Genomic DNA, 24,469 nt, shown 5'->3' with positions numbered 1-24,469 from the left:
GTCATTTTGTCGCGTCCGACTCTTCGTGACCCCATGGACCATAGCACACCAGGCACTCCTGTCTTCCACTGCCTCCCGCAGTTTGGTCATACTCATGTTCGTAGCTTCGAGAACACTGTCCAACCATCTTGTCCTCTGTCGTCCCCTTCTCCTAGTGCCCTCAATCTTTCCCAACATCAGGGTATTTTCCAGGGAGTCTTCTCTTCTCATGAGGTGGCCAAAGTATTGGAGCCCCAGCTTCAGGATCTGTCCTTCCAGTGAGCACTCAGGGCTGATTTCCTTCAAATGGATAGGTTTGATCTTCTTGCAGTCCATGGGACTCTCAATAGTCTCCTCTAGCACCATAATTCAAAAGCAACAGTTCTTCGGCGATCACCCTTCTTTATGGTCCAGCTCTCACTTCCATACATCACTACTGAGAAAACCATAGCTTTAACTATACGGAACTTTGTTGGTAAGGTGATGTCTCTGCTTTTTAAGATGCTGTCTAGGATTGTCATTTCTTTTCTCCCAAGAAGCAGGCGTCTTTTAATTTCATGACTGCTGTCACCATCTGCAGTGATCATGGAGCCCAAGAAAGTAAAATCTCTCACTGCCTCCATTTCTTCCCCTTCAATTTGCCAGGAGGTGATGGGACCCGTGGCCATGATCTTGGTTTTTTTGATGTTGAGCTTCAGACCATATTTTGCACTCTCCTCTTTCACCCTCATAAAAAGGTTCTTTAATTCCTCCTCACTTTCTGCCATCAAGGTATCATCTGCATATCTGAGGTTGTTGATATTTCTTCTGGCAATCTTAATTCCGTCTTGGGATTCATCCAGTCCAGGCTTTCACATGATGAATTCTGCATATAAGTTAAATAAGCAGGGAGACAATATACAGCCTTGTATTCAGCATTGCATTCCAAAGACAACAGGAATTATAGAATCATAGAGTTGGAAGAGACCACAAGGGCCATCCAGTCCAACCCCCTGCCAAGCAGGAAACACCATCAAAGCATTCCTGACAGATGGAGACTCCACCACACTCCTTGGCAGCAAATTCCACTGCCAAACAGCTCTTACTGTCAGGAAGTTCTTCCTAATGTTTAGGTGGAATCTTCTTTCTTATAGTTTGAATCCATTGCTCCGTGTCCGCTTCTCTGGAGCAGCAGAAAACAACCTTTCTCCCTCCTCTATATAACATCCTTTTATATATTTGAACATGGCTATCATATCACCCCTTAACCTTCTCTTCTCCAGGCTAAACATACCCAGCTCCCTAAGCCGTTCCTCATAAGGCATCTTTTCCAGGCCTTTGACCATTTTGGTTGCCCTCCTCTGGACACGTTCCAGCTTGTCAGTACCATTCTTGAACTGTGGTGCCCAGAACTGGACACAGTATTCCAGGTGAGGTCTGACCAGAGCAGAATACAGTGGTACTATTACTTCCCTTGATCTAGATCAGGCATCCCCAAACTGCGGCCCTCCAGATGTTTTGGCCTACAACTCCCATGATCCCTGGCTAATAGTACCAGTGGTCGGGGAAGATGGGAATTGTAGTCCAAAACATCTGGAGAGCCAAAGTTTGGGGGTGCCTAATCTAGATGCTATACTCCTATTGATGCAGCCCAGAATTGCATTGGCTTTTTTAGCTGCTGCATCACACTGTTGACTCATGTCAAGTTTGTGGTCTACCAAGACTCCTAGATCCTTTTCACATGTACTGCTCTCAAGCCAGGTGTCTCCCATCCTGTATTTGTGCCTTTCATTTTTTTTTGCCCAAGTGTAGTACTTTACATTTCTCCTTGTTAAAATTCATCTTGTTTGCTTTGGCCCAGTTGTCTAATCTGTTAAGGTCATTCTGAAATGTGATCCTGTCCTTTGGGGTATTAGCTACCCCTCCCAATATGGTGTCATCTGCAAACTTGCTCAGGATGCCCTCAAGCCCATCATCCAAGTCATTGATAAAGATGTTGAATAAGACTGGGCCCAAGACAGAACCCTGTGGCACCCCACTAGTCACTACTCTCCAGGATGAAGAGGAACCATTGATGAGCACCCTTTGGGTTCAGTCAGTCACCCAGTTACAAATCCACTGAATGGTAGCATTGTGTAGCCCACATTTTACCAGCTTCTTTACAAGAATATCATGGGGCACCTTGTCAAAGGCCTTGCTGAAATCAAGATAGGCTATATCCACAGCGTTCCCTTCATCTACCAGGCTTGTAATTCTGTCAGAGATAACAAGGAATGCAGAGATAACAAGGGCTATTGACTGTCTGGCTCTGAAGCTCCCTTTCTGATTGCATGGAGCCCAGATGGCCCCCTGGTTTCCTCCGGAGCTGAGAGCTAGTGCACCAGTGGTGGAAAACTCATTCTGAATTGGACTCAACACTGGTTAGAGCTCAATGTCGAGCCTACCAAGTGGTGATAGTGACGGCAATAAGGACCTTCTTCACCGTCTCTATTGCATCTGCAGAAAACAGCAGCAGGAGACTCCTTCAGGTGCTTCACAATCTGACAGAACCACTTTCACCATTGAGGCCCGGGAAGGACCCCAAGATCTCCTGCAGTGATTTTGCAAAGTTTTTTGCAGATAAAGGTGCTCAGATTCGGAAGGTGGTAGACTCCACTGTGGGAGCAGGGATAGGGTGGGAGAGTGCTAGAGTTCTGTCTGGTCAAGTTGCATGGGACCAATTTCAATCTGTCACCTCCAAGGATGTGGACAGGCTGCTTGGACAAGTGAAACCGACCACCTGTCTCCTTGCTCCTTGCTCATTCTGGCTTATAAAAGCAAGCTGGGAAGGGCTGGGCGATGGGCTTCGCGGGGTGGTGAATGCTTCTCTCTGTGAGGGAGCCTTCCCAGACCCACTAAAAGAAGTGGTTATTCGACCGCTTCTTAAAAAAACATCTTTAGACCCAGCCAATATAGCCAACTATCTGGGCAAGGTGATTGAGCGAGTGGTTGCTGAACAACTCCAGGCACGCCTTGAAGGTGCGGACCATTTGGACCCCTTCCAGTCAGGATTCAGACCTCATCATGGGACTGAAACCGTCTTGGTCATGCTGGTCAATGATCTGCAGCTGGCCAGGGACAGAGTGAAAGCTGTTTCCTGGTCCTGCTGGATCTCTTAGTGGCCTCTGATCCAATTGAACATGGTATCTTTCTGGACAGTCTTGAGGAGTTGGGAGCTAGGGGCACTGTTATACAGTGGTTCTGCTCCTTTCTCCTAGGCAATGTCCAGGAAATGGTGTTGGGGGGATGAGTGTTCACAGCCCTTGGCTCTCACTTGTGGGGTGCCTCAGGGTACCATCCTCTCCCCCATGCTTTTCAACATCTATATGAAGCCACTGGGAGAGATCATAAGGAGGGGGTCTACCTCTCCTTCAAATCGGAACCTCTGACAGTGGTGAAGGTCCTGTGTGAGTATCTGGAAGCAGTTGAAGGATGAATGGCAGCTAACAGATTGAGGTTGAATCTTGACAAGACAGAAGTACTATTCTTGGGGGACAGGCGACGGGCTGGTGTGGATTATTCCCTGGTCCTGAATGGGGTAACTGTGCCCCTGGTACGCAGCCTGGGAGTAATTTTGGACTCACAGCTGTCCATGGAGGCACAGGTCATTTCTGTGTCCAAGGCACTTGTCCACCAGCTTCATCTGGTACGCAGGCTGAGACCCTACCTGCCTGCAGACTGTCTCTCAGAGTGGTGCATGCTCTAGTTATCTCCTGCTTGGACTACTGCAACGCGCTCTATGTGGGGCTACCTTTGAAGGTGACCCAGAAACTACAACTAATCCAGAATGCTGGAAGCCACCCAGAGTGGCTGAGGAAACCCAGCCAGATGGGTGGGGTATAAATAATAAAATTATTATTATTATTATTGGGTGCTAATAGATACACGTACACACATGTAAGTATATATACATTGTTTGTTTGTTTGTTTGTTTATTACTATTCCTAGTCTTGAATATTTTAAACTTATTTGCTTATCCTAACTCCCCACCACATTTCCCCCTTGTGATTCTCCTTTTAGCTAGTGCCCAGACACTGAAAGTGAACTTGCCCCCCCCCTGCTTGCATTACTGTTTGGAATTTAAAAGGGGGGTGACAGTTCTGCTTGCAGCAGAAACCAATGGCCCTGTGTGTATATTTCAGGAAGAAAGCATTTGGTGGCACAGCAGGGATGGCTTACGTGGGCACCGTCTGCTCCAAGAGCCACGCCGGAGGCATTAATGTGGTAAGACAAGATCCATTGCTCCTCCACTGAACAAAAGTGGAAACTTAGCTTTGTGGCAAAAGGGCTTTGCAGTGGGTCTGGGTGCTCCATTTTCATTGGGTTTATTCTTTTTATTTTGGGGCATTTGGTTTGGGCGTATTCCAAATTCTCCCCTCCCACTGCCAGGATTTGGCAGAGTTGCAGGACCACAGCTGCTCATGGGGTGAGAATTGGGCCCAATGCCATTGTGGACCCCAAGCTGGCTCATCCCCCTCCCTCCAAGGCCACACATCTGGGGGGGGGGGAGCTGGAAGGTCAGCTCAGTTGGCAGAGCAGAGCAGGGGAACACCTCTGCCTCATCCAGGCACTCCTTGCCCAGCCTGGCGTTGGGTTGCTCTGCCTGATTCCTTGTGTGCTGCTACTTCAGTCACCCAAGAAGAGAGCAAAGGCTTGTGATCCTTTCCCCCTAAGTGATTACGCAATAGTTTCTCTAACAAGCCAAGCCAGAACTTTGGACTCCTTTTTATTACATAGTTGTGTGTGCTTGTTATTTTTGTGTTGTTTTCTAGTTTGGGCCCATCAGTGTGCAGATGTTTTCATCGATCGTTGCTCATGAACTTGGCCACAACCTAGGAATGAACCATGACGATGAAAGGAAGTGTGACTGTGGTTCAGAAAACTGTATCATGAACTCTGGAGCATCGTACGTAACTCTCTTTGGACCTATTGCAGAAGCCTTTGGGCAGAGCAGCTACGGGGAACCTCTTCCAACTGGACAGCTGCATTCCCTTACAGGCAATCTTCTGGGGGGAAAGATGCCAGGGGGTTCAGGGGCCTGAGGGGCCAGAAGCAAAAGTCAGCAGAGCAATGGGTGCAAATTTCACCTGGTCTCCGCATGCGCAGTGCTTCCAACCAGGCAAGTGAGAGGCATGATCAGGGTTCAAGGGCCTGGTCCAGTCAGGCAGAGTCAGTATGGGATGTGGCTAGGAAGCACCTGTGGCCAGAAGAATAAGAATAATTTATTATTGGCCAAGTACATTTTCCAACATACTTGGAATTTGTTTCGGCTACATTGCAATGTAAACATACACACACTGTTCCACTCACAATACAAATAAGCAAAGAAACCCACCCATAATTGACCTCCCCTTCAGCTACACATCTACAAATTTAACAATTTAATGGCACAAGGGGGAAAACTGTTCCTGTGCCTGGCCGATTTTGTATCTGAAGACCTGTAGCGACGTCCAGATGGGAGTAAATCTAGCAGATGATGTCCGGGATGTAAAGGATCCGCTGCAATTCTTTCTGCTCTCATCTTAACTCTGGTAGCATAGATTGTCTCTATTGTAGGCAAGCTAGCACCAATTACCCTTTCTGCAAATCTTACAGCTCGTTGGAGCCTTTTCTTGTCTGTCTTGGAGGCTGTGTAGCATACCAAGCAGTAATAGAATTACAGAGAACAGTTTCAATGATGCTTCTGTAAAATTGGATCAACACTTCCTGGGGAAATTTAAATTTCCTTAGTTGACGCAGGAAATACAACCTCTGGTGGACCTTTTAAATAATACTATTGATGTTGCTTGACCAATTTAACTTTTGAGAAATTATAGAGCCCAGGAACTTAAAGGACTCTACTACTATAACCATGTTACCAAGGATAGAAATTGGCGGCAGGACAGAAGAGTGCCTTCTGAAATAAGTTACCATTTCAACTGTCTTTTGGGCATTTAGTACCAAATCATTTCTGGTGCACCACAAAACAAGACGGTCTGCTTCCCACCTATACGCAGATTCATCCTCCTCCTGGATAAGCCCAATAACTGTTGTGTCATCAGCAAATTTCAAGATCATAACTGATGGATCAGTTGAGGTACAGTCATTTGTGTATAGAGAGAAAAGCAGTGGGGAAAGGACACACTCCTGGGGAGCTCCTGTATTGATGGTATTGTTGCTCGATATAATTTTCCCCAACCTCACCTGCTGCCTCCTGTCCGTTAAAAAGCTGTATATCCATCTGCAAACGGGGCAGGTACATTAAGATGAAGTAATTTAGAAAACAATTTAGATGGGGCAATAGAAGAGTCCTGGGTGCCCCCCAGAGAGGCTCAGAGGGTTGTGTTTGGCCCTGAGGCCTGAGGCTCCCCATCCCTGGAGTAGAGGGATGTAATCCCAGGCTACAGGAGACAAAGGGGGAGCAACCTCTGAACATGGGGACCTCTGAATTTCAGCCTTGGGAACATTTCCATGCTGCTTTCATCCTTTCAAAAAACAGCCACGTGAGTGAGAATCTTCTCTTTTTAAACAGATTGGTATTTTTTGTTAAATGTATATACCGCTCTTCATCTGTAGATCACAGCATAAAAATGCAATATAAAAAAACAAAACAAAGAACATAATAAAACTAAGAACTAAAGCCAAGAGCCCTTCCTTCCAAAGCACATGAGAGTTGGGATTCCCCCCCCCCCATAAGCAATGCCAGATCTTATACATAAATTAAGTGTCCTCGTAATACCCCAAACATTTTTACCTATCTTTTAACTAAAAAAAGCTCTGAGTGGATGGGGTGGGGGTGGGGGGGAGAAGGAAAGCAAGTTTAGGCACCAGGTTTTAAAGTTATAGGCCTTCAAACAACCAGCTGGGTTGTTTGGTTGAACAGCTGGAAACAGTTCAAAGAAAGCCTGATGGAACAGAGTTCCTTCTCTGTGATTCTTTGTTGTTGTTGTTGTTGTTGTTGTTGTTGTTGTTGTTGTTGTCTGTTCTGCACATTCCCCCTAGAATGTCATTCCATTGTGCCTTCCAAGTGGCTTAATAGCCATCCCTTCTCCCTAGGGAACTCTGGGAACTGCAGTCATATGATGGGAGTCCAAGCACCTCTTTTGGAATTCTTGGCACCCTTTTTTTTTAAAAACATAATTTTTATTGATTTTACAAATTACAAAAGATGGTACATACATATACACCTTTTCCACCTTCTTCCCACCCCCCTCCATGGGTCCTCCCCTGCCACAGAAGTATCCCACGCAGGTGAACAGTCAGAAGTGGTCCATTTTATGATTGGGTTTCTGTCCTCCTCCCCCTCCCCTGCCCCCGAAGCCCCCCCTGCCACCAGGGAGCTCCAGTGAACCAGGGCAGTACGCAGGAGTTCATCCATCCAACCATCTATTGTCATACCAAAAAAAAAAAGAAAATACAAAAAGAGAAAAAGAGAAAAAAGAGAAGAAAAAAAAAGACAAAAAGGAAAAAAGACAAAAAAAAATTCATCATAATTGTTAAATTCATAATTGTTAAACCATATTTTGTGGGCTTCCCCACCCTCCCCCCTTCCCCGGTTTTCCTCCATTATTTATCATCTTCAACAGTTTCATAGTTCATATTTTATAACATACACCTTTATATCTTGTACCACTTTTAAACTAACTATTATCATTTTCGCCTATTGTCCAATCACTGAGAAATCAAACTCCCATTTTTTCTTCCCGTGCCTAATTTTTACCCCTCTATAGGCCTCCATATTTTCACCTTTTTCCAGAATCAATTCACTTTTTAAACCTATAATTATTCCCAAACTAACCTTACACCCCCCCGAGTACTGGCTCCACCCCACCAATCCAGCAAGTTCCATAGTCAGCAGTCCAGTTATAGTCCTATTAACCCATCCTTACAATCACAACTTCACTTTCCCTTCACCCCACCCCCTGTTTACAGTCTTTTGCCATCCAGGCCTCCATATCAGACCCCTGAGCTTCTTCTCTTCTGTGCTTAATTTTTCCTTCTTCCCTGTGGTCATTCTGGAGTTCCAGTAAGTCCAATCGTGCCCCCCTCGAAGGGGAGGCACTCCATCCAACTTTTTGTAGAGTAAAATCATCATTTTTTTCGTGATGGGCTTCATTTTGTGTTAAGTCATCACAGTCCTCATCATTGTCATTCTCACATTCGTCTTCTTCAGTTTCAAAAGCTTCATCTTCTAAGAAATCATATTCTGCCATCATCATCTGGAATTGTTGCTGTAACACTTGCCGTTGTGTCTCCTCTTGACATAGTTCTATTCTTGCTTCCCACATTAAGGTCAAAACAGTCCGCTGAAACTCAGGCGGGTACCTTTTTGTTGACATAGTTCAGTCCTGTCAAGGTCAAAACTTGTCACATGGGGTGGAATATAATCGCAGTCTATTTTCTCGACTCCATTTTAACAAGCTGGCTGCATTCTTAAAAATAAAGTTCGAACTCACATTTCAAAAGTATATAAACCAAAAAAGAATTTCCAAAAAGTCCAGAGATAAAGATAGAAATAGAATTTAACTATAAATCCTGATCAACTCACTGGATTGTCTGGGCTGCCGGCTCCCGAGGAACAGAAAGGTCTTTCTTAGTCTTAACTTCTTTCTGCAGGGCAATCACAACCACAGTCTCTCTCCCCTTTTACCCTGCATTTAGGGGAGATTCTCTTTGATGCCTTTGAGGAATCCTTTTAAGTTGAAATCTTCTGTTTACGGCTTCGGGTTTCTGATTACTGTCTCTTATGTTACCGTAGGGGGGGGTGGCTTCCTCTTTTCCCCTCTCTCCCAGGTCCAAATTGTTGCCTTAATTTACATTCCAAAGAATCCAAATTACTCACAGTCTATTCATTTGCTGAATGTTCTTTGAAGAATTGGCCACCTCCACTTCCCAGACTCGCAGCTTCGCACTCTCAGAGCAGCAATGTCAGCCTGTCCGCCGCGGTTCACCTCCTCGCTCTCGGGGGCTTAAACAAAGCCGATCCGGGGAGGAGAGAGCCCGCTTTTGGCGCCGCCAGGCAAAATCTGTCCCCAAAAAGCTCGATTTGGGGCTTTTAAGGAGGTTTCGCTTCGCTGGAACGATTCCCTCCACCTCTGAAGCGCCGAGGTCCGCTCCGCTGTGCGGACCCCCGTCTGAGCAAGATGGCGTGGTCAACCGGAAGCCTCTTGGCACCCTTATCGGATTAGAGTTCCCAGGATTCCTTGAGCCAAGGCAGGAACCCTGTTGGTGAAACTGGTATAAACTGGATTTTGATTTGCTTTGTATTCATGCCCTTTGACACCTGAGAGCTATATTTTTAGGACCTGCCCTAGTCTTGTGATTGTTCTTTGATTCCTTGTGAAGAGGGATTGATTGCTAAACGACTCTTGGAATTCTAGCTCTGGGGAGGGTTTGGGGGGGCCTTTGAACAACTCTCAGCACCCATAAACTACAGCTCCCATAATTCTTTGGGAGAAGCCATGACTGTTTAAAGTGATAGCACAGTGCTTTACATATATTGTGTGTGAATGTGGCTTTAGGCCGAAACATCTGGAGGGCACCAGGTTGGCAAAGACTTCCCTAGAGTTTGCATGGCACAATGTAAGGACTATTTTTTAATATTCCATGCTTGCAGAGGAGCCAGGAACTTCAGCAGCTGTAGCGAGGAAGACTTTGAAAAGCTAACTCTGAGCAAGGGTGGGAGCTGCCTCCTCAATATCCCCCGGCCTGAGGAAACCTATAGCATCCCGTACTGTGGCAACAAGCTAGTAGATGCTGGAGAGGAATGTGATTGCGGAACACCAGAGGTTAGTAATGGGTGTGGTGATGATGATGATATAATAATAATAATAATAATAATAATAATAATAATAATAATAATAATACCGTATATTCCGGCGTATAAGATGACTTTTGGACCCAGGAAAATCTTTTCAAAAGTTGGGGGTTGTCTTATAAGATCTGCGGTCGCCGCATACGGTGAGGGGAGCTCAAAAACGGCCACAGCCGCATCCACGCCATATGCGGCAACTGTGTAAGCGGCAGGCGCTTTCTTTCCGTGCAGGAAGAGGGGACGCGCAGGGCTTTCCTCCCTCCTCCCTGCATGGAAAGAAAGCAGCAGACGCTTACTCCTCCCCCCCCCCACTCGCCTCGGTGCCTGGAAGAGAGACAGAAATTTTTTGGGGGGGTGCGTTGGGAGTTTGGGATATACTTGTTACGGCGAGTATATCCCAAACTCTATATTTTGACTGGAAAAGTAGGGGGTCGTCTTATACGCCCAGTCACCTTATACACCGGCATATATGATAATAATAATTTATTATTTATACCCCGCCCATCTGGCTTGGTTTCCCCAGCCACTCTGGCCGGCTTCCAACAGAAAAATAAAATACAGTAATCTGTTAAACATTAAAGGCCTCCCTAAACAGGGCTGATACCACCAACACAGTGGGGCAGGGTGTGTGTGTTTGTCTTGGTGCATACTAGACGTTTAGTAATAATAATAATTAATAATAATAATAATAATTAATAATAAATTATTATTTATGCCCCAACCCATCTGGCCAGGTTCCCCCAGCCACTCTGGGCGGCTTCCAACAAAACATTAAAATACAGAAATCCATCAAACATTAAAAGCTTCCCTAAAAAGGGCTGCCTTAAGATGCCTTCTAAAGGTCTGATAATTGTTATTCTCTTTGACCTCTGGTGGGAGGGCATTCAACAGGGTGGGTGCCACTACTGAGAAGGCCCTCTGCCTGGTTCCCTCTAACTTGGTTTCTCGTAGCGAGGGAACCACCAGAAGGCCCTTGGTACTGGACCTCAGTGTCAGGGCAGAATGATGAGGGTGGAGACGCTCCTTCAGGTATACTGGACCGAGGCCGTTTATGGCTTTAAAGGTCAGCACCAACACTTTGAATTGTGCTCAGAAACGTACTGGGAGCCAATGTAGGTCTTTCAGGACCGGTGTTATGTGATCTCGGCGGCCTCTCCCAGTCACCAGTCTAGCTGCCGCATTCTGGATTAATTTTAGTTTCCGGGTCAGCTTCAAAGCTAGCTACACGTAGAGCGCATTGCAGTAGTCCAAGCGAGAGATAACTAGAACATGCACCACTCTGGCGAGACAGTCCGCGGGCAGGTAGGGTCTCAGCCTGCGTACCAGATGGAGCTGGTAGACTGCCGTCCTGGACACAGAGTTGACCTGCGCCTCCATGGACAGCTGTGAGTCCAAAATGACTCCCAGGCTGCGCACCTGGTCCTTCAGGGGCACAGTTACCCCATTCAGGACCAGGGAGTCCTCCACACCTGCCCGCCTCCTGTCCCCCACAAACAGTACTTCTGTCTTGTCAGGATTCAATCTCAATCTGTTAGCCGCCATCCATCCTCCAACCGCCTCCAGGCACTCACATAGGACCTTCACCGCCTTCACTGGTTCCGATTTAAAAGAGAGGTAGAGCTGGGTATCATCCACATACTGATGGACACCCAGCCCAAACCCCCTGATGATCTCTCACAGCGGCTGCATGTAGAGGTTAAAAAGCATGGGGGCGAGATCAGAACCCTGAGGCACCCCACAAGTGAGGGCCCAGGGTTCTGAACACTCATCCCCCACCACCACTTTCTGAACACGGCCCAGGAGGAAGGAGCGGAACCACTGTATGACAGTGCCCCCAGCTCCCAACCCCTCTAGACGGTCCAGAAGGATGTTATGGTCGATGGTGTCAAAAGCCGCTGAGAGATCCAGCAGAACTAGGAAACAGCTCTTACCTTTGTCTCTAGCCTGCCGGAGATCATCAACCAGTGCGACCAAGGCAGTTTCAGTCCCATGATGAGGCCTGAATCCCGACTGGAAGGGATCCAAATGGTCCGCTTCTTCCAGGCGTGCCTGGAGTTGTTCAGCAACCACACGCTCAATCACCTTGCCCAGGAATGGTAGATTTGAGACTGGGCGATAGTTGGCCATATTGGCCGGCTCTAAATATGTTTTTTAAAGAATCGGTTTAATGACCGCCTCTTTCAGCGGGTCTGGGAAGGCTCCCTCACAGAGGGAAGCATTCACCAACTCGCGAAGCCCATTGCCCAGCCGTTCCTGGCTTGCTTTTATAAGCCATGATGGGCAAGGATCAAGGAGACAGGTGGTTGGTTTCACTCGTCCAAGCAGCCTGTCCACATCCTCGGAGGTAACGGATTGAAATTGATTCTATGCAACTCGATCAGACAGAGCTCCAGCATTCTCCCGCCCCGGCCCTGCTCCCACGGTGGTGTCTACCTCCTTCCGAATCTGGGCGACTTTATCTGCAAAAAACTTTGCAAAAGCATTGCAGGAGATCTTGGGGTCTTTACAAGGCCCCGATGGTGAAGGTGGTTCGGATAGATAACGAACCACCTAAAAGAGTCTCCTGCTACTATTTTCTGCATATACAATAGAGGCGGTGAAGAAAGTCTTCTTTGCCGTCACCGTCGCCACTTGGTAGGCTTGATGTTGAGCTCTAGCCCGTGTCCGGTCTGATTCAAAGTGAGTTTTCCACCACCGGCGCTCTAGCCGTCTCAGCAATTGTTTCATCGCCCTCGGCTCCGGGGAAAACCATGGGGCTGTCCAGGCTCCATGCAGTCAGAGAGGGCGCTTCGGAGCCAGACAGTCAATAGCCCTGGTTAACTCCATCTTCCAACGGGTTACCAGGGAATCAGCTGAAAGTCCATCAACATGGGATAAAGCATCCCCTACCGCTGGCTGGAAACCATTTGGATCCATTAAGTGGTGGGGGCGGACCATCCAAATCGGTCCTACCTCCCTGCAGAGGGGAAGGGTCACGGAGAAGTCCAGTTGTACCAGGAAGTGATCTGACCATGGCACTTCTTTTGTTTCACTTTTACTTAGTGTCAGATCACCCCCGTTACTAGAGGTGAACACCAGGTGTAAGGCATGTCCGTGGCTATGAGTTTAGCCAAACTTATTCAGGGACAGCCCCATGGAGGCCATGCTTTCAACGAAGTCCCAAGCGGCCCCTTGTGAGGTCATGTTGGTATAGATGTTAAAATCCCCAAAGACAACCAAACTAGGTGTCTCCAGGAGAACATCCGACAGGACCTGAAGCAGCTCGGGCAGGGAATCCTTGGTGCAGCGGGGAGGTCGGTACACCAGAAGGAATCTTGTACTGCCCCTATTGCCCAACTTCCAGAACATGCACTCAGAAAACTGGGTCTTCCTAATAGGATGCTTGGTGCAAACTAATGACTTCCTAAAAATCACTGCAACCCCCCCTGCCCACCCACAAGGCCTGGGTTGCTGTGCGTAAGAGAAACCTGGTGGACAGGCAGCAGCTAAAACAGGCCCATCTGCTTCCTCCAACCAAGTCTCTGTCACACATTCCAAGTCAAATCCGCCATCCACATTCAGGTCATGGATGGCAGTGGTCTTATGGATCATTGACCTGGCTTACACAGCAACACTTTCAGGTCATGTGGGTTTCCCTTGCTGATTCCAGTATCCGTCCGGTCAGGACCAGACCCAGAGGCAGGGATAGTCCTCAAACAATGACTAAACCTGCCTCCTCGGTAATGACATGGTCTGGTCTCAGCGTAACTCCTCCTCCTGCCCGTGATCACTGAGATCGGGTGTCCCAGTACATCCCTCCCTGTAGAACCTGCCCCAGCCATCCTGTTGGCTGTGGCCCCCTCCCAGGCAGCCCTGACACTTTCCCCTTAAAAAGCAAAATACAAACTACAATAACTTAACAAATTAATAAAAAAGGAACAGAGCAAGAAACAATTATGCTAAAATTAAACGACTCCCCACCCCAAACAGAAAAAAAAATAATAAAATAATATCATATCATAAAAAACCACCATTCAAGGTGTAGCAAATTAAGAACACTTAAAGCATTTAAAATCATTTTCGCCCCTTGCTGCAAAGAGCTGCTCAGAGTATGTGTGAGTGTGGGCCCCACCCCCTAGGCCTGATGGAGTTGGCTGGATGAGGGAGCGGCCTTCCCAAACCCTCACAGCAGCCGTGTCCCGGAGGCCTCTGTGGGCCTCTTGAGCAACACTTAACCATAATTAATACAACCATTAATTAATACAAACCATTGTGGCAAATCCATTTCAAACCATAGTTTTATGTCCTGTTTTGGGGCCAGTCTTTAACCATGGTTTGAACTGGATTTGATGTAGCTGCAGCTCCTGTCCCCCCTGCCCATGGTTTAATGGATGTGTTGCAGGACTTCCTACTCCCATCAGCCACGACCAGGTTCCTCATCCCTGGTTTAGGAATTGTTTCAAGTCCAAGGTTAATTACGCCTGCATATGGCCAACATTTGAGTTTTAAGATTAAAATGGCGTTGGCAGTGCTTTTTTCAGATGGTCCTCAGGGGTATGCACTACTGGGACCTCTCTCTTTTTGATAAAAAGTGTGGCACTTACTTTAACGACTTCATGGTTACTTCATGTTATACCAGCACCTATTTTTCTAGGAAAAAAGCACCAGTTGGAAATGCCTGAGAGTGGCCTCCTTTCTCACCTGTTTTCCCCCTTCCTCTCCTAACTTTTCAGGAATGCCAGTTTGATCCTTGCTGTGAGGCAGGAACTTGTCGACTCCACCCTGGGGCTGATTGTGGTTATGGAGACTGCTGTCACAACTGTCATGTAAGACTCACCAATCCCAAGTTATTGCCAGAAACTGCAGGAGGATATTTTACAGGGACTTGGGTATCTTAACAGCATGATTCTACACATGCTTACTCAGAAGAAAGTCCTGCTGAGTTCAGTGGAGCTTCCTCCTGAGTAAGTGTGTTGAGGATTGCAGCCTTGACATGTGATAAAGAAATAGTCCGCAACTCTAAATGTGCTTCTCTTAGAACAAGTTGAGTTGAAATAAATGGGATATGGTAATTAAATATTATGTTAGAGAAGAATTATTCCTACAGAGTTTGAATCTTAGACGTCTCACTACATGGCCAAGTTTGTATGTAAAACTAAGATGAACCAGGGCCATGCAAATGTGTCAGTTTGCAGGTACTCACTGTTAAAGGTCTGGCTGCTTTGATGCCACACTGAGGAGTACTAAGCCATGTGTAGACTTCAGGCCCTCCAGGCATCCATTTCATTGGGCATTCATGATTATTTGTGCTCTTGCCGATATCAGGGCAGTTGTGTGTGATCCCACCTTCATTACTATTTGCCTCTGAAAACTAGGGTTGCCATATTTCAAAAAGTAAAATTCCTGACACCACTAAAATTGGTTGCCATACACCTGGGTTTTCCCTGACATTTTGCCAATTCAGCAAAATTCCCCCTGATGCCATTTTTAAACCTGAAAACCAGGACATGTCAGGGATTTTCCAGATGTATTGCAAGCCTACTGAGAACATTTTGGAGCAGATCTCCTGCTTTGTTTCTAACTGGCAACTGCTGCAGCCCAGTTGGTGCCAAATACCTTGCTCTGCTTTCCTTTGGACCACATTAGCAAGGCCGAGAAAGGGGGTCTTGTCACCTGGGTACGTACCAGCTATTAGGCAGGCAGGCTGAGCAGCCGAAACAAAGGCCTGCGGCATCTCTTTGGGGCTTCCCGTGCCCTCCCTGAAGTCCTCTTCAGGCTCCAGGGAGGCTTTCCTCGTGAGCCACAAGGACTCTCCAGCCCTCTCCTGCCATTCCCAGCTTTGATTCGAGCTATTTATTTATTTTATGCCACCACACGTAGACACGGTCATGTGTGCGTCGATTGTGGGGCAGCTGTGCAGAGCAGGCTTTTCTTGACAAGCTGTTTATTGAGCTTAAAATAAAAACATGTCAGGGATTTTCCAGATGTATTGCAAGCCTACTGAGAACATTTTGGAGCAGATCTCCTGCTTTGTTTCTAACTGGTGCTTGTATGTGGAGGGTTTGTCTGTCCCGTGAGACAGAGGTGGTGGGTGTGTCGGGGTGCAAGGAGCTCCTGGGACTCCAGCAGCACATTGGATCCCTTGAGGCCAGGCTGGCCGGCCTGGAGAAGCTCAGAGAGGCAAAGTGGCTGGTGGTTGACATCTTCGTGAGCGTTACAGCAGAGTTGCACTCCTGCGGTGATAGCTCCCCTCCTGTCAGGAAGAAGAAGAAGGGTGTTGGGGAAGGAGAGTCCTGCCCTGAGGAACAGTAAACTGTTACCCTCTCTCACAGAGAATACATCTCCAAGGAGTGCAGGGGGCATGACAGTGGGGGATTCAGTCATCAGGAATCTAGATATTTCGGTGTGTGAAGATACCCCAGGGCGAACTGCCTGCCTGGCATGAAGGCTGCACCTATGGCACATGGCCTAGGGAGCCTGGAAGATAGTGTTGGGGAGGAGTCAGTGGTTGTGATGCATGTTGGCACCAATGACATGGGGGAATGTAGAGGTGAGCTCCTGGAAGCCAAATGTAGTTTGCTAGGTATGGTGCTGAAAGCCAGGACCTCCAAGGTAGCTTTCTCTGAAATGCTACCAGTTCCCCTTGCAGGGTCAGCTAGAGAGGCATGTGGATGAGGCAATGGGGTGGGGAAGAAAGCTCTCACTGGGGAACATTCTGGGTCAATCCAGGCCTGTACAAAAGGGACAGGCAGCACTTGAACTGGGACTATTGCTGCTTAGATCCCTAAAGGTGGTAGGATAGCTTCTAAAGTGATTGTGGGGGAAGGAGGGTCCCATAAATGCTTAAAAAGAATTTATTTGAGGAGCGCGTTGCTAAAAACATTAAGACCAAGAACAAAAAGAAGCTCTTTAAACAAATGAGTAGGAGGAGAGCATTTAGGTAGCTTCCATCTGCCATATGGGAATAATAATGCCTGATAATAATAATAATAATAGAGGATGATGTAAAGATTACAGAGGTGGAACACAATATTTTGGACAGGTGACCTGTGCTGTATAAATGCCAGATTATTATGGGGTGAAGTCAGTGGGAGGTTGAATCTACTTTGTTGATAGTTTTGGTTTATTGCCCTCGGTGGGTATTCGCAGGTTGACGCTGGTGCATTTCCTGCCTCCCTTTTGTAGTTCCTGTCCAAAGGCACAGAGTGCCGTGAGCGGGCCAGTGAGTGCGACCTCCCCGAGTTCTGCAATGGAACTTCACAGTTCTGCCCGCCAGACGTCACCATTGAGAACGGGCACCCTTGCCACAAAGACGAGGCTTACTGCTACAACGGGCTCTGCCAGTATTACAATGCCCAGTGCCGGGGCATCTTTGGGCCAAGTAAGGAGCATGAGGATCTGCGTTACGTTACACTGCCTGGGCAGCCCAACTGTGTCAGCTTCCATTTGCTTCTCCACAAGGAACAGCCAGCAGACATTAGCCTAAGGAATTGGGAACTGCCTCTGGGTGACAATTTCTGTTGCTTTGGTGCAAGGCTGGGATCAAGGAACAGCGCAGTGGGGCACCTGCTGAGCCCCCCACTGAGAGCCTCCTGGGCCTGCTGGTTCTCTTCACCTGCTTGCTTGTTCACCACCTTCTTGCTCTGGCTCAGTGGTGGTGGGAAGGAGGGTGGGGAGCAGCACCGAGAGGCAGTTGCTGTCTGCTTGCTCACTGGCTCTATGCAGTAAGCAAGCAGAAGGAGGAGGAACAACTGGAGGTGATGAGGGCCATGAGGAGGCAGACACAGTGAGGGAGGGGGCCAATGGAAGCTATCTTGCCCAAGATGCCCTCCCCATCGCAACAACACATTAGTTGTTGTTGTTGTTGTTGTTTCTTCTTGATGCAGAAAATGGGTTTTCTGTCACTTTATGGTGCTGGTCCTGCCAGAAGGCTAAAGGAGCTGGGCGAGCCTGATTTCCCAAATCTGTGTTTTGCAGAAGCAAAGGCTGCTCCCCAAATCTGCTTTTCTGAAGTGAATTCCAAAGGTGACAGGTTTGGAAATTGCGGCTACCATGGGCATGACTATAAGAAGTGCTCGAGCTGGTAAGTTGGTGCGGCAAGGAAATTCTGGTCACCTCCAGACTGTCGCCGCCTTAGGGGATGGATTCAGTCGCATGCTGAAAACGTAGTTTTGCACAATTATAGTAGCTTAAAGTGCTCTGTTGCTACGAATCTACTTTAGAAAGCAACCACACAGACTTTTTTGTGTTTGGGAAAGTGACAGGGAAAGCATGAAAAGGGAAATAAATGAATAATTAACATATAACCACTGTGCAAACAAATCAGGATGAAATCAGGATGAATGTTCATTGTCCTCTAACTGCTCACAAACAAAATAAGAACAAATGCTCAACAAAGCCTGGACATAATCTGACCTCCACAAAATGTTCTTTTATGCAAGCAAATCAAAAATATTGCTCAATGAACAGTTACAGGTAGGTAGCCGTGTTGGTCTGATGCAGTCAAAATAAAAATTCCTTCCAGTAGCACCTTAGAGACCAACTAAGTTTGTGATAGGTATGAGCTTTCGTGTGCATGCACACTTCGTCAGATACACTGAAACAGAAGTCACCAGACCCTTATGTATAGTCACACACACCCCACCCTCTGACTATTCATAAGGGTCTGGTGACTTCTGTTTCAGTGTATCTGACGAAGTGTGCATGCACACGAAAGCTCATACCTATCACAAACTTAGTTGGTCTCTAAGGTGCTACTGGAAGGAATTTTTATTTTTATTTTAAGCTCAATAAACAGCTTGTCAAGAAAAGCCTGCTCTGCACAGCTGCCCCACAATCGACGCACACATGACCGTGTCTACGTGTGGTGGCATAAAATAAATAAATAGCTCGAATCAAAGCTGGGAATGGCAGGAGAGGGCTGGAGAGTCCTTGTGGCTCACGAGGAAAGCCTCCCTGGAGCCTGAAGAGGACTTCAGGGAGGGCACGGGAAGCCCCAAAGAGATGCCGCAGGCCTTTGTTTCGGCTGCTCAGCCTGCCTGCCTAATAGCTGGTACGTACCCAGGTGACAAGACCCCCTTTCTCGGCCTTGCTAATGTGGTCCAAAGGAAAGCAGAGCAAGGTATTTGGCACCAACTGGGCTGCAGCAGTTGCCTGAAGGAGGCATCCAAGGCGCCATCCAAGGTTTACTCCTGAGCCTGTCCCACAAGCAGAGGCAGAAGCTTAGGATCGGAGTGTTTCTGATCCTAGATGAGCTTCCTTTCCCAGGTGGACGGGCCCCAACTGCCCCTGCCATATTCATTCATATTGTATTTGATAGAGAAGGCCAGGTGCCCTCCAGATGCTGACCATTGGCCATGCTGAGTGGGACCAATGGGAGCTGTAGTGCAAAATGTTTGGAGGGCACCATGTTGGCTTCCCCTGGATTAGGGCCATGCATTTCTCCCCCATCCTTTCACTGGAGGAGCGGGATGTTTTGCCAAACCCACTGTCATTAATATGTTTTGCACAAACAGATGTTTTCCTTATGATGCTTGAGCCCAGGATTAGCACCCAGGAGTGATATACCAGTACTTTCCTTTAATCCTACTAAGCCTCAAAAAAGCCATGTTGATAATGATCTGTGGATACTTTCAGAAATTAACTGTCCCTGATTTAAGTTGCCATGCCATATTGCCACAGGAACGCCATGTGTGGGAAACTCCAATGTGAGAATGTGCAAAGCCTTCCTGTCTTTGGAATCGAACCTGCCATTATCAAGTCTCCCATCCAAGGTAACACCTGTTGGGGTGTGGACTTCCAGCTGGGATCAGACGTACCAGATCCAGGGATGGTGAATGAAGGCACCAAATGTGCCCCTGGAAAGGTAAATCAGGAAAGTTCTCAGGTGGACCATTGTGTGGGTTTTCCTCGTTAGGGGATTTTGATTTCTGTGAGGAAAGCTTTAGAAATGACACATCACTTGAATTTAAGGTTTGCAGTCCCAATCATAATGGATTTGTTTGTGCCATTTCTTTCAGATATGTAAGCACTACCAATGTGTGGATGTCTCTGTTTTGGGTTCCAGCTGCAATGCAGAGCATCAGTGCAATGGACGAGGGGTAAGCTGACAAAACCACGCCGGATCTCCAGGGCTTGCTGACTTGATGCTTGTTTTGTTCTGGCCTCCTCTCTTGGCCTTCCTTCCCCCTTTTTTCAGAAGGTACTGGAGGGAGAGGTGGTGTCCATTGAATGATGGATAGGTAGGAGCTCCAGCAAAGGAACGGTTGGGAGCTCCCTTCAATCTTCTGGTTGTTCCTTTGATGCTCTGCCCTTATCTACCTGCAGTTTGTCAGGGGTTGGATGGGGAGACATGGCTTGTGATTTGGTGCTGCTCCTATTGATCCAGAGCAGACTCCAACATATAGTTAGCATAAACTGAAGCACGTTGCAGGATTCCCCAAAAATAGACAGGTAGCAATTCATCCAGCAGAGCTTTACTACTGAAGGCAAACGAGCATAATAATCACAAATCCATGTATCTTCAGAATTGGCACAGTCCATAAGAAATCCAGTTGCAGCAGACGTAACTTAAACTTACAATAACTTACAAGACTAAAACCTGAACACAAAACATACTACACTAGCGGCCAAAATTGTGGGAACCTTTTGAAAAAAGTGAATTTCCGAGGTTTGATGGCTCATAACACCACTTTCTTTTTGAGTAATACTGTAAAATTATATATCAATGGAAAGATAATTTAGTGAAGAATGTAATGCACTAATGTTTGTTCAATTATCTGTATTCTATCAAAAGTTATAACCAAATAACCAGAAAAAGGAAGCACAACTTGCTTAGGTTTCCACAATATATAATTTTTATTTATTTTCCATTTTATAATATACATTCACATCATAACACTTCACTTTACGTCCCTGGCTCTTTAGAGCCTATCAACTTCCTTCCCTCCTGGCTTTCGACATTAACCTTTATATCATTGCATTTTGTACGTTTTCCAATTCTAATTACACAAATTACAACATGGGTAAGCAAACTAAGGCCTGGGGGCTGGATCCGGCCCAATCACCTTCTCAATCTGGCCCGCAGATGGTCCAGGAATCAGCGTGCTTTTTCATGAGTAGAATGTGTCCTTTTATTTAAAGGAGTTACGCTAAGACCAGACCACGTCATTACCAAGGAGGCAGGCTTAGTCATTGTCTGAGGACTATCCCTGCTTCCGGGTCTGGACTTGACCGGATGGATACTGGAATCAGCAAGGGATACCCACACGACCTGAAGATGTTGCTGTGCAATGCCAGGTCAATGATCCATAAGACCACTGCCATCCATGACTTGATCGTGGATGGAGGACTTGACCTGGCGTGTGTAACGGACACCTGGTTGGATGAAGCAGTTGGGCCTGTCCTTGCTGCTGCTTGTCCACCAGGTTTCTCTTACGCACAGCAACCCAGGCCTTGTGGGCGGGGAGGGGGGGTTGCAGTAATTTTTAGGAAGTCACTAGTTTGCACCCACCAGAACTGGAAAGACCCAGTTCTCTGAGTGCATGTTCTTTGAGTTGGGCAATAGGGGCAGTACAGGATTCCTTCTGGTGTACCGACCTCCTCGCTGCGCTAAGGATTCCCTGCATGAGCTGCTTCAGGTCGTAGCGGACGTTCTCCTGGAGACACCTAGTTTGGTGGTCTTTGGGGATTTTAATATCCATGCCGACACGACCTTACAAGGAGCCGCTCGGGACTTCGAGGAAAGCATGGCCTCCATGGGGCTGTCCCTGAATAAGTCTGGCCCAACTCATAGCCGCGGACATGCCTTGGACCTGGTGTTCACCTCTATGGATGTTGGTGATCTGACACTTAAGTAAAAGCGAAACTAAAGAAGTGCCATGGTCAGATCACTACCTGGTACAACTGGATTTCTCCGCGACCCTTCCCCTCTGCAGGGAGGTGGGACCGATTCGGATGGTCCGCCCCCGCCACTTAATGGATCCAAATGGCTTCCAGAGAGTGGTAGGGGATGCTTTATCCCATGTTGTTGGACTTTCAGCCGATTCCCTGGTGGCCCGCTGGATTGTAGAGATAACCAGGGCTATTCATAGCTGCCAAGTTTTCCCTTTTCTCGCGAGGAAGCCTATTCAGCATAAGGGAAAATCCCTGTAAAAAAGGGATAACTTGGCAGCTATGGGGCTATTGACTGGCTCCGAAGCATGACGGGCTCTTATTGCATGGAGCCCGGACAGCTCCATGCAATAAGAGTCATTTTGGACTCACAGCTGTCCATGGAGGCACAGGTCAACTCTGTGTCCAGGGCAGCTGTCTATCAGCTCCATCTGGTACGCAGGCTGAGACCCTACCTGACGGCGGACTGTCTCGCGAGAGTGGTGCATGCTCTAGTTATCTCCCGCTTGGACTACTGCAATGTGTTCTACATGGGGCTAGCTTTGAAGCTGACCCGGAAATTACAACTAATCCAGAATGCAGCAGCTAGACTGGTGACTGGGAGCGGCCGCCGAGACCACATAACACTGGTCCTGAAAGACCTACATTGGCTCCCAGTACGTTTCTGAGCACAGTTCAAAGTGTTGGTGTTGACCTTTAAAGCCCTAAATGGCCTCGGCCCAGTATATCTGAAGGAGCGTCTCCACCCCCATCGTTCTGCCCGGACACTGAGGTCCAGCGCCGAGGGTGTTCTGGCGGTTCCCTCGTTGCGAGAAGCCAAGTTGCAGGGAACCAGGCAGAGGGCCTTTTCGGTGGTGGCGCCCCCCGATCCCACCAGATGTCAAAGAGAAAAGCAGCTACCAGATTTTTAGAAAACACCTGAAGGCAGCCCTGTTTAGGGAGGCTTTTAATGTTTAATAGATTATTTTACTTTTTTTTTGTTGGAAGCCGCCCAGAGTGGCTGGGGAAACCCAGCCAGATTAGCGGGGTATAAATAATAAATTATATTATTATTATTATTATTTATTATTAAATGCATCTCTGGGTTATTTGTGGGGCATAGGAATTTGTTCATTTTTTTCCTTTTCAAAATATAGTCCGGTCCCCCACAAGGTCTGAGGGACAGTGGACCGGCCCCCTGCTGAAAAAAGTTTGCTGACCCCTGCATTACGAAATAACTCAAAATTTAAATAAATATAGAAAGGTACAACCCTGCTAGTGATGTTAATTGCTTACAATAATCTTTCAAATACTGTATAAATTTGCTCCAATCCTTTTGGAATGCTTGATCTTGCTGGTTTCAGATTTTTCCTATCAGCTTCGCCAGTTCTGCAAAGTCCATCAGCTTCATCTGCCCCTCTTCTTTCCTTGGTACTTGTTTCCATTTTGGGGCTAAAAGAATTCTTGCCACAGTAGTTGCACACATAAACAGTCCTTTATCTTCCCTTGGCATCTCTTCACCCACTATACCAAATAAAAAGGCTTCTGGTTTTTTAACAAAAGTATTTTTAAACATTTTCTTTAACTCATTATATATCATTTCCCAGAAAGCCTTTACCTCTTTGCAAGTCCACCACATGTGGTAAAAGATACCTTCCTTTTCTTTGCATTTCCAGCACTCATTTTGTTATTGTCTTATACATTTTGGCAAGTTTAGCTGGTGTTAAATACCATTTATACATCATTTTCATAACATTTTATTTAAGTGCAACCAATGCAATAAGAAGAATCCTTGGAAAAGACCCTGATGTTGGGAAAGATTGAGGGCACTAGGAGAAGGGGACGACAGAGGACAAGAACATGAGTTTGACCAAACTGCGGGAGGCAGTGCAAGACAGGAGTGCCTGGCGTGCTATGGTCCATGGGGTCATGAAGAGTCGGACACGACTAAACGACTAAACAACAACAACACATGCAATAAAGTTAATACCTTCCTTCCATAACCTTTCCTATGATTCTAATTGAATATCATCATATCCAAAATCTTTAGGCCAGTGTATCATCACAGATTTAACCTCTTCATCTTTGGTATGGCATTCCAGTAATAATTTATACATTTTCTAAAGTATTTTCCTCTTGTCATCCAGAAGTCTATCTCAAACGTAGATCTTACTCTGTCAAAACAGTTTTTATTTTTATCCTCCTTAAACACATCATTTACCTGGTGATATTGCAACCAATCCATCAATAGCTCTTATTTCTTCAAATGTTTTTAATCTCAACTGACTTCCTATGTCTGTCAGTAAATCTGTATACATGGCCCACTTTCCTTTCATATTTAACTTCTTTGCCGCTATTGTTTCTATTGGGGAGAGCCACCAAGGGTTTTTACATTCCAATAATGTTTTAGATCTGTTCCATAAATTGATTTTCTTATTGTGTGATTCAGGAATCCTTTATGCACTTTTACTTTATCATACCATAAATACGCGTGCCATCCCTATCTATTATCGTAACCTTCCAAGTCTAATAAATCAGTATTCTCCAACAGAATCCAATCCCTTAACCATCATAGACAGGACACTGCATAATATAATCTCAAATTGGCAGAGAGAAACCACCTCTTTCCTTCGTTTCTTTTAGAAGTTTGTATTTGATTCTTGATTTTTTTCCCTGCCAGATAAATTTTGATAATACTTTTTGCCATTCTTTGAAGTGACCCTCCCCTCTGATCACTGGGATTGTTTGAAATAAAAACAACATTTTAGGTAGCACATTCATCTTTACAGCAGGTAGTCTTCCCCAAAGAGATAATTTAATCCTTCCCCA

The 24,469-nt window shown here is 46.6% G+C and overlaps 1 protein-coding gene across 2 annotated transcripts in view; it reads left to right on the top strand.

The window, feature by feature from the left end:
* Nucleotides 1-24,469, top strand: part of ADAM9 (ADAM metallopeptidase domain 9) — a 95,924-nt gene that overhangs the window by 55,122 nt on the left and 16,333 nt on the right. For both annotated transcript variants that reach the window (XR_009556806.1, XM_035139116.2), the window contains exons 10-17: nt 4,140-4,221; nt 4,770-4,903; nt 9,593-9,764; nt 14,503-14,595; nt 16,955-17,150; nt 17,747-17,852; nt 19,451-19,634; nt 19,789-19,869. Coding sequence is in view for 1 of the 2 variants with exons in the window: in XM_035139116.2 (XP_034995007.1) it covers nt 4,140-4,221; nt 4,770-4,903; nt 9,593-9,764; nt 14,503-14,595; nt 16,955-17,150; nt 17,747-17,852; nt 19,451-19,634; nt 19,789-19,869 (1,048 nt within the window). In the remaining variant the exon portion in view is untranslated. The remainder of the gene's footprint in view (nt 1-4,139; nt 4,222-4,769; nt 4,904-9,592; nt 9,765-14,502; nt 14,596-16,954; nt 17,151-17,746; nt 17,853-19,450; nt 19,635-19,788; nt 19,870-24,469) is intronic.

This window comes from Zootoca vivipara, chromosome 15, assembly GCF_963506605.1.
Source record: "Zootoca vivipara chromosome 15, rZooViv1.1, whole genome shotgun sequence".
NCBI classification, from domain to species: Eukaryota; Metazoa; Chordata; class Lepidosauria; order Squamata; family Lacertidae; genus Zootoca; species Zootoca vivipara.
The sequence above is the reverse complement of the archived record's forward strand: the minus strand, read 5'-3'. Positions and strand labels throughout refer to the sequence as shown.